Source organism: Vicugna pacos, chromosome X, assembly GCF_048564905.1.
Source record: "Vicugna pacos chromosome X, VicPac4, whole genome shotgun sequence".
Classification (NCBI taxonomy): domain Eukaryota; kingdom Metazoa; phylum Chordata; class Mammalia; order Artiodactyla; family Camelidae; genus Vicugna; species Vicugna pacos.
This window is the reverse complement of record NC_133023.1, coordinates 81,356,862-81,366,919: the sequence shown is the minus strand read 5'-3', so window position 1 is coordinate 81,366,919 and position 10,058 is coordinate 81,356,862. Positions and strand designations below refer to the sequence as shown.

General features: G+C 34.8%; 1 protein-coding gene across 1 annotated transcript; it reads left to right on the top strand.

Moving 5' to 3' along the window:
* Positions 1 to 7,252: 7,252 nt before the first annotated feature.
* Positions 7,253 to 9,666, top strand: CT83 (cancer/testis antigen 83). The gene is made up of 2 exons (XM_006208851.3): positions 7,253 to 8,536; positions 9,333 to 9,666. Exons 1-2 carry the CDS (start codon positions 8,462 to 8,464, stop codon positions 9,639 to 9,641), a joined length of 384 nt encoding a protein of 127 aa, XP_006208913.1. The 5' UTR covers positions 7,253 to 8,461; the 3' UTR covers positions 9,642 to 9,666.
* The last annotated feature ends 392 nt before the right edge of the window (positions 9,667 to 10,058 follow it).

Below are 10,058 nucleotides of genomic sequence, written 5' to 3'. Positions count from 1 at the left end.
ATATAAACAAACATATGAAAGGATATTCAATCTCAAAAATAATCAGAGAAATACAAATTTAAATAAATATCTTTCACACCCAACAGATTGCCAAAACTTTAAGTCTGATAGCACAAGTTTAGGGAAGGATGTAGAAACAGGTTCTCTCAAGTATTGTGGCTTGGAGAATAGTTAAAACAATTTTGGAAAGAATTTTATTCACACAATGAAATTCTATTTAACAATAAAATGAATGAGCAAGGTCAATGTGGATACATGTCAAAACAAAGTGAATGATCAAGCACGTTACAAAAGAATTCATATATAATGGTAAAATATTTGTAAATTTTAAAAATCACACAACACAGTAATATACTGTAAAAGGTTTATGGAAACATTTTGCTGTATTAGCATAAAATGGGACATGGAGGGCACTAACTTTAGGATAGTTGTTATCCTAGAAAGGCAAGGGAATATTCAGATAGGTTCAGGGTAAAAAGTGGGCTTCCACCGTATGTGCAAGTTTTATTCTTTTAAAAAGGCTCAAGGAAATATGACAAAAATCTTAATGTCTGTTAAAGTGAATGGTGGATTCTTAGGGTCCAGATTATTCAAAGGAACATAAAATCTCTCCTAATCCCATCACCCAGTGTCTACCACTGTTAATCTTGTAATACATCTCTCTCAGTGTTTCTCCCCCATGTTCTTACCCTCTGTAGTGTGTGTGTGTGTGTAAACTGGGGTCATGAAGTTTTATATACTAATTTATTTATGTAACATCACATAGTAAGCATTTCAACATTTGATATTTAGCCATGTCAATACCTTCCAGTTTTTCACTACTTAAATAAAAATGGCCATTTCTGATGTGCATCTTTGGCCCTATCTCTGAATAGTTTCTTAGAATAGATTCCTGGTATGGAATTACTAGGATATGACTATTTTAAGGCTGTTGGTATATATTTTGCTATATTGCCTTTGAAAATATTTGGGCAAATTTGCATTCTTATTGGTAGAAAGAGTATCCACACTCATCATCACTGATGATTAGTATCTTTAAAATATTAGTCAAGTACATATACTTTATTTTAATTTTTATTTCTTTGCTAATTAGGTTCAGCATTATTGTAATTTTTTGTCAACTGTTTATCTTCTTTTTATGTTCTAATTTTCTAATAGAATATTCATCTTTGTTCTGAGTTTTCCAGTCTCTTTCTATGTCTACATATTCCTGTTCTAAGACCACATTGTTTTAAAAAGTGGTTTTTTTGATAATGTTTTTGCATAAGCAAGTATCCTCTCTTTATTTTTGTTCTTCAAAACTGTCTTGGCTGTCTCACGTTTTAAAACTTCCAGATGAATGTTAAAATCATTTTCTCAAGTTTCAAAAATCCTGTTGGGATTTTTATCTGAATTACAGTAAAATTACATCTGAATTTTTGAAAACTTGGCACGTTTATTTTGTTTAGTCTTCCTATCCAGGAACATGTTATTCTTCTACATTTACGTAAATCTTGTATCTCTCCCAGTAAAGTTTTGTAATTTTCTTCAGCCAATTTTTTATTTTTTGTTTCTGGGTTATTTTGTGTATTATGTAAGTAGTCTTATTTTCCTACTATATTTTCTAAACAAGTGAGTTATTATCAGTATATAAGAAAACTCTTTAGTCTGTTTTAGATGTTTATTTTGCATCCAAGCACTTTACTAAACTCATTAGCTCTAAGATATTTTATGTAGAATCTTTTAGATTTTCTCTGCAGATACTTCTTACTGTATTTATTGGAATTTCTATACCATTATTAAATGACTGTAGTGATGGTACGTGTTTGTCTTGTTCCTTGTTTGTAATATCGCTAGTGTGTCACTGTTACAGGTGATGCTGATTATTGTTTTCATCTCAGTATCATACTATTAAGGACCTATCCTTTGATGCCTAGGCTTTTAAAAAAAATTAATGCTTAGTTTTGTTAATCTAAAAATGGGTGTTTAAATTTAGCATATGCTTCTTTTGGACATCTATTGAGATAGTCTTACAGTTTTCTTTTGGCCTATGGAAATGAAACACGAAGATTTCCTACTGTTGTCATTCTAGCATTCTGAAATAAATTATATTTGGTGATATTATTTTTTAATTAGTGTCCATATTTTATTTGCTTAGTGCTTTGTGCTAGAATTTTTTTATTTCAAGATAATCAGTCTTCAAATTCTCTGTGCTGTATTTGGCAAGATTTTATATCAGGGTTATGTTAGCTTCAAAAAATGCATTAGACAGGCTTTCCTCTTTTACCAGGATCTGACTTTTTAAATTACTGGCTATTCCATATTCCACGGAAATCTGAAAAAAAAAAACCCATAAGTAATCAGTCTGGGAATTTGAATATAACTTCCCAATAGAATATAAGCTTCCAGGAGGATTTTTGCCTGTCTTGTTCACTACTGTATCCCTGCTGTTCTAGAACAGTGCCTGGTATTCAATAAATGTTTGTTGAATAAGTGTAAAGTAATGAATAGTCTCCCCAGTCCTTTTGTAGAGTTGTTTCCAAGGTTTCTTTCTTTCCCGATTTATCCTGTGGTTTGCTCTATAAAGCATAACTTTACACACACACACACCCACACACACCCCTAAAAAACTGGTTTATTTTAGCAACTCAAGTATAGTTGTTACTAGAAAAATCAGTATTGTTCTTAAATTTCCCACTGATATTAAAAACAATTATCAATACTTTCCACTATTATAAGTTATAAAAAGGCTGCAAATGATATTTTAATAAAAATTTCAGGTTGGCATTTCAAAGTTTCAATGACAAACATAATGAATTGTGAAAGTCTCAATTTGAGATAGATATGTAGCTCATTCACTTAATAGAGAAGCTGAAAGCAGTTTTTCTTCCAAGTCCCTTAATACTTTCCAGAACATATTACAGATCTAAAGGTCACTGAAAATAAGCTCTAAATGTCACTTAAAGTAAAACAATGTCACTGAAAATAAAATACCAGATTTAAGCATCATCACTCAGATTATGTAATCTTTTTATTTTGCCTCTATTACAACATCAGGGGTGATATGGGAATAGAGAGGGAAAAAAATGTCTCAGAGTAGGTTTGATCATAACATGTATAGTCTTTATCCTTTTTCTTTTAAAACAAAGAAAAAATATAGTCTAGTAGTTTTGACTCAAATATGATTGATTTTAAAGAGCATGTTCTCAGCAAAATTCTATGGTAATTTATATGTAGTGAAGTCTGGATTATGGTGTCATAGATCAATGATCTGTGCTTATATTTTACAAATACAACACACCACTTATTTATCTGCCCCTGGATAATATGGTGCAATTCCAAATGAAAAGAAGCTATTATTGAAAAATTCAGAGCAACCAAAAAAAATGAAATAAAGCTACAATGCCCTCTGTTGATGAAATGTGTGACTAGGGAATGCGTGATCAAGAAAGAAAAAAATTCAACATATGTTTCTTAGTTCATTTTTGTTTAATTTCTCTAAAATATGTCCTAACTGAATTTCATAAAATAAATTTTTATGTCCTTCTGTTTTTATAGCAGTCGGCACAAAATTATGTAAGTTAATAGGAAAAAGTATCAACATATAAATGGTTAATGTGGTGGTCCCAGTCACAGGGCCCTGAGCAAGTGTAGTGTACCCTGAACTCCTTCTGGGAGAAGAATTGGAAGGGAAGAACCATTTTTAGATAATTTCAATTAAGGCAGGGTGGAAGAGGTAGATGGGCTGGAATCCTAAACAAGCCAGATTGCTGTCCTCCCCCTCATTTTCCCTAATCTTCACATATTAGCCAAGTCCTCATAAATGATGGAGTTCATGTGTCTTATGGGTACAAGGATGGGTTGGTATCCTAGACAAAATCTAAATCCCCTCTTCTAGACAGTGTCACAGAAATTGATCGACATCCTTCAATAACTCTTCTTCCTCTCCTTCTAAGTATCATAACCATAAGTTTTGGTTGGGCATATTGGTACCCAGAACAAATACTACATTTCTTAGCCTCCTTTGCAGCCAGATTTGCCCATATATCTACATTCTGGCCGGTAAAATTAAAGTGATAGTATCATATGCAACTTCGAGGAAATGTTCTTACAAGAGAGGAGCCGCATCCTTCACCTTTTCCACCAGCCTGGCAACTGAGAACAGTACAGCAACCATCTTGGATCATGAGATGGAAGATATATGTTGAAGATAACTAAGCAACAGAGTATAAAAAATCAGGGTTCCCAATACATTTATGACTCTCCCCTGTCCACACTGAACTGTTGTCTCTTAATCAACTATTTTTGTTTGTTTAAGTTACTGTTATTTTGGATCTCAGCTCCAGCTGAATCTAAACCTAAATGAAACAAGGAATAAATATTACGGTAAAAATTTTCAAAAAGACTCTGACTGGAGTGCTCTCAAACATTATATGAGTAACCAATGAAACAACCAACCAAGCTTCCTTTGTATTTCATGCACCTGTAAAAGTGAAAAGGACAAAAGAGGAAAACAATGACACCAACAAGCATTGTGATGTTATAAGTGATTTTATACCAACTATTTATACAACCTTTATGGCATTATTCAAATACACTTGCATTGACTATTAACCAAGTGTGTTAAAGATATATGGTATAAACATTAGGGTAAATTTTATTACTACAGAATGAAAATTATGACTTAGATGATCATTGAGAGACCCTTCTCATTGTAATACTTTCTGAATACCAGTTGCCTTACTTCTGTTGTTATGTTGGCTCATTTGTTAAGAAGAGTTTCCTCGCATATATGACATTGTCATAAATGTGGACAAATATGATAGCATACCCAAGAGAAATTCCTGAGCAATGGCAGAATGTCCATAATGGGCATCGTGGACATTTGATATTCCCTCTGTCAGTTTCATCACTAGAGACATGAGTTATCTGTCAATGTGCTTGATGGGGAACCCACTGAAAGATTTAACGTGTACATAAGATGCTGCGAAGGTATCTCCCTTTATTTACCTTTTCAACACAGGAACAGAAAATTAACACCATAGAATATCTGACTTGTAATTCTCTATTCAAGAATAAACATGAAGGCAATATGATGACAGGACCCAGACTGAGGAGACCAGATTCTAGTCAACTAACTCTGAGACCTTAAGCAAAGCAATTAAATTACACCAGCTTCCTTCACTGTAAAATGGGAATTACACCTGCCCCACCTACCACACAGGGTTGTTGGGAGGATTAAATGAAATCATGTAAATGAAAATGCTTTAAAAAGCATGAAATGATAAACGTAGAAGCATTCAGTTGTTGTCCAAATTACTAGAGATAGCAAACTGTATTCATAAATAAATTGACCATGTCACAAAATGCATTTACCTAACTCCCATCACCATAAAAACACTGTCAATGATCCAACTATAATGTAAAAATCACATATATTCAAACACTAGCCTTGGAAAACATTCACCAAGTTGCCCACAAATATTTGAATATGATATCCAAATGACTAAGGAATCTGGTATTTTCAAATTCAATATTGTATGATGTATATTTCAAGTCTTGGGTAAAATTGTGTAGTGGTCATAAAATTTATACTTGATGTCTCAGCATCCTTTTTCCCCCCTTGACTCTATTCTACTCTTTCCCCTCCATTAAACCTGTTTTCTCATTTTACCTCCTCCTGCCAGCAAAATCCCACCAGATAAAATGTAATCTAGGTATTTTTTAAAAAACTATTAGAAAATTGATATTTTGTACACTTTAGTATAAACTGAAGTCTCAGGAGGAGGAAGTGTTTTAAGTCTTATCTCTAAAATGTGGAGCAAACAAAAGCTTTTACAACCTCCTAGGAATTTTAATTCAGTAGTGGGGATGGGGGTAGTCTTTTTTTGTGTGTAAGAATGAAGTGGACTTGAAAACCACATTCTGTAAGCATATGAAATAAGCTTGATTCTAATGAGAAATTCAAGATGAAAACATACTTTTTTCCTCACCCCCCAACAATAAGATAGTCCTGTAATTCCTGTCTGACCATGTAGTTTTACAAAATAAAGAGAGCCTACAAGACTGCCACAGTTTAGCTTGTTAATGGCAATTCAATAAGGAGCAAATTTTGCTGCTTGTTTCCTATCTTTCCTTTCTTCTGGACAATTTCAGTGCACTTTATCTCTCTCTCTCTCACACACACACACACACACACAACTATAACCTCTTACCTCTTGACTTGTTTCCTGTCACTGCCCTTAATCTTTCCTCTTGCTCCAAGAGGCAGGTATCCCATTATTGAAATTGTGTAGGTAAAGAGGACTTCTATCAGTGCCATCAAGCTGCCAACAACAATCACACTTCATAATATAATATTGTGAGGAGATATTTGGCCAAGACTCTACGATATAATATTGTCAAAAATATCAATAATCTTTCACATTTCAGGAGTCAAATCAGTATTTCACATTTCACAAACTTTGTGATAGTCACAATACTTAAACAATAACCAAAAGCATGACATTTTCATTGACTACATTTATTTATAAAGGAATAGGTACTTGTGAAATTATATATATGTTTTAGCATCTTTAAGTTGAACTCATGTTGTTAAAAACCCAGAGAAGAAATACTCATTAGAAGATGAAAAGACCTAGAAAGCACCTTTCCCTTCTGTTTGTTATTCAAAGTAATACCTTCCCTGCCTATATAAACAGGAAAAAACACTACCAGGCAAATGCAAATTTTTCTTTGAGTACACAGTTGTTCACAAAACAGACTTGTCAGAAACATTCTTTCATAGCACAAACCAAGATTTTGGTGAGAGAAAAAAAGAGTAGATTTGCATTTTAGGCAAACATAAAAAAAATCCTTAAGAAAGGAGGGAAGTCATAGAGAAATAAAGAAAATTGACCATTAAATTAAATAAATTTGCAGCAGAGACATTTGAAACAGCATTTTATAATTGAATAAGCACATTCTTGCCAATAACAAAGATGTACAAGTTTTGACCTTTTTACTTATTTATATTTTATTGACATAGTCAGTTACATTATATCAATTTCTAGTGTACAGCATAACGTTTCAGTCATCCATATGCATACATATATTCATTTTCATTATAGATTACTGTAAGATATTGAATATAGTTCCCTGTGCTATACAAGAGAAATTGGGTTTTTGTCTTTTTATGTACAGTAGTTAATATTTGCAAATCTCCAACTCCCAATTTATCCCTTCCCACCCCTTTTCCCCCAGGTAACCATAAGATTGTTTACTATGTGTGTGAGTCTGTTTCTGTTTTGTAGATGAGTTCACTAGTGCCTTTTTTCTTTTTTTTAGATTTCACATATGAGTGATATATGATATTTTTCTTTCTCTTTCTGGCTTACTTCACTTAGAATGACAATCTCCATCTCCAGGTCCGTCCATGTTGCTACAAATGGCATTATTTTATTCTTTTTTATGGCTGAGTAGTATTCCATTGTATAAATATACCACAACTTCTTTATCCAGTCATCTGTGGATGGACATTTAGATTGTTTCCATGTCTTGGCTATTGTAAATAGTGCTGCTGTGAACATTGGGGTGCATGTATCTTTTCAAATTAAAGTTCTAAGGGAGATTTTCTAATAAAGCTATTCAAAAATAGGTAGAGGTCCTGGGGGTGGGGATTGGGGTGAGGGAATGGGAGAGATTATCTCACGACCCAACTCTGTGGTTTCAAGTCCTGCTTTTACTACTAGTTTCAAATGAGTTTACTTAAAACTTGAATCTTTCCAAAAGTAGACATAGTATTAACAACACCTATGGGCACAAAATTATTATGAGAATAATGGGGAAATGTCTCTGGAACTAGTTTTTAAACTGTACAGTGACACAAATGTGTATTAACATTGGGATAATGGGAGTACGGTTGGAGGGAATCCTAAGATAGCAGTGGGAGTAGGAGGGAGATATTTGGCCAAGACTTACAGTTTGCGGGTAACTACTTTTTACAGTGCATTTCTACTTTTGTTTCTGAACTTGTTTTTGAAATGAATAATAGAATGGTTGCAGCAAAGCCAAACGTATCTTAACAACAAAAAGGGAGGAGGGGAGAGCACTTTTAAAATCTTGTATTTAATCGATTTGGAGTCTGTATTTCTACCATGTCTCAGCTTCCTGAAAATCCCAGACTCCTCCACCGTCTCTTACTATAACCAGGTGGGCGGTTAAATAAGTGCCGCCTGGTTTCCTACGGGCTGTTTTGACGTCATCGAGTTGTGACGTAGCGCCCCCGCGTGCATGCTCAATTGTGCACGCACGCACGCACGCACACTCTCTCCAGTATATAAAGCTGGACGTGGCCGCGCCTGCCAGTTGCACCAGGCAGTGCGGGACGTTTAGCATCCTGGCCCGGGGTTTGCCCAGTGCGGGTGGCTAGTAACCCCCTGCTTCCCAACTGCCAGCTGAGTGCCTTGGTGCCCGAGAAGAGAGAAGAGGCCGAAGAAGAATCATGAGCATCCTTTTGCTGCTAGTGAGCGGCGTTCTGTTCGCCTTTATGTTTGTCTTCTGGAAAACCCTATTTCAGGTAAATTGTGTAAGGGCGATTGGAATTAGATAACGCCAGATGAGTGCGTGGATGGGAAGTGGGGAGGTGTTTAAGAGAGCAGAAAGATAGTAAAATAAGAGTAAAAGGATGTCGCCTTATTCCTTTTTCTTTTGAAAGAGCCCCAGGTGTTTACCCCCATACTTTCCTCATATTGACCGGTGGTTCAACAGCTATAATACGTTATAAAAAGCCCTAAGTTTACCAAGTGATTATGGTCAGCTTTCCACCTCCTTAAAAAGTACAGCAGAAAGTGGCCACTTCCCACCTCCTTCCATTTTAAGAATCTCGACCTTCTTTCTTCTTCTCTGGCTTCTATTGTTTGCCGCCTTCTCTGGCTTCTATTGTTTGTTTGCCTCTTCCTCTCCTGTATTTTCCTTTCAAGCTATCATTATGAGAGCTTTGTGAGGCATTCACAAATAATTAAGGTCAAAATGTGGATTTCCTGGTGATAAAATTGCAAGTGAAGTGCCTTTAGGCAAGAGTCAGGCAGGGTCGAAGTACAGACCTACTGGACTGCCTAAGAAACGATAAGCCAAGGGTATGGCATTTTGGCAGTGAAAGGCTACTTTCATGGTTTTTTTTTTTTTTTCTCAGTCTGTTTGGGACAGGCGTATTTCCATGTCAATGTGTTCATTCAACAGATTTTTAATCCCCTTGGGGGAGGAAAATCAGTTCATTTTGGTAACCAAGACTAAGCACGTCGTTTTTTGGTAGTACTTAGAAATTGCTAAGCTCAGTCAGTAAACTGCATATGTGTAATTTCCTTTCCTTACAGAGAAATACTGGTGAAATGTCATCAAATTCGACCTCTCTTGCACTAGTAAGATCATCCTCTCCCACTGGGTCAACTAAGAGCAATACTGATAAGAGTCTTTCAGTCAACCATCTCTCTCGGGATACCTTAATTAATTTCCCGCACTCAATAGCCATGCAGAAGAGAATACTGGTAAACCTCGCGATTGTGGAATACAAGCTGGCTGAAATGGAACAATGCCTAATTACTAAGGGTTTAAATGGTGCATTAGTTAACCGGAAATCCATTGACAACCTTACAGAATGTAATGACAGTGGAGGTAATCATTAAAGGCACTCTGAGTGGATTCATTTGATTATGTGTTTATACCAAATGAATTATTATTTAAAAGGGGCAAGGATGCCAAGTCAGATACAAAAATCCAGACATTTGTCAATTTGCTTACTCATATTTAAAGAATTGATTACATTGCTAATATATATTTTACTGGGGAAAGAATGAAAGCACAATAAAGAGTCCAAAAGTTGTTTTCTTTTTAATAAGCTACAGTAAAAAGAATATAGTTGAGATATAGTGGTTTTAATTTCACTCGTGTGAAAAACAGTTTTTTCTAATGGTTTACAATACTGTAAATGTCTCCAAGTTTGATTAAAGTAAATGGAACTTGATGGAACTCTTTCCATCATGCAGAATAGTCTTTCTCACCACTGTTGAATCTGTATGATAATAATAATAAGCTCTATCATT

Coding starts and splice junctions, on each gene's coding strand:
- CT83 (XM_006208851.3), top strand. CDS start 8,462: ATGAGCATCCTTTTGCTGCTAGTGAGCGGCGTTCTGTTCGCCTTTATG. Junction 8,537..9,332: donor TCTGGAAAACCCTATTTCAG/GTAAATTGTGTA, acceptor CTTTCCTTACAG/AGAAATACTGGTGAAATGTC.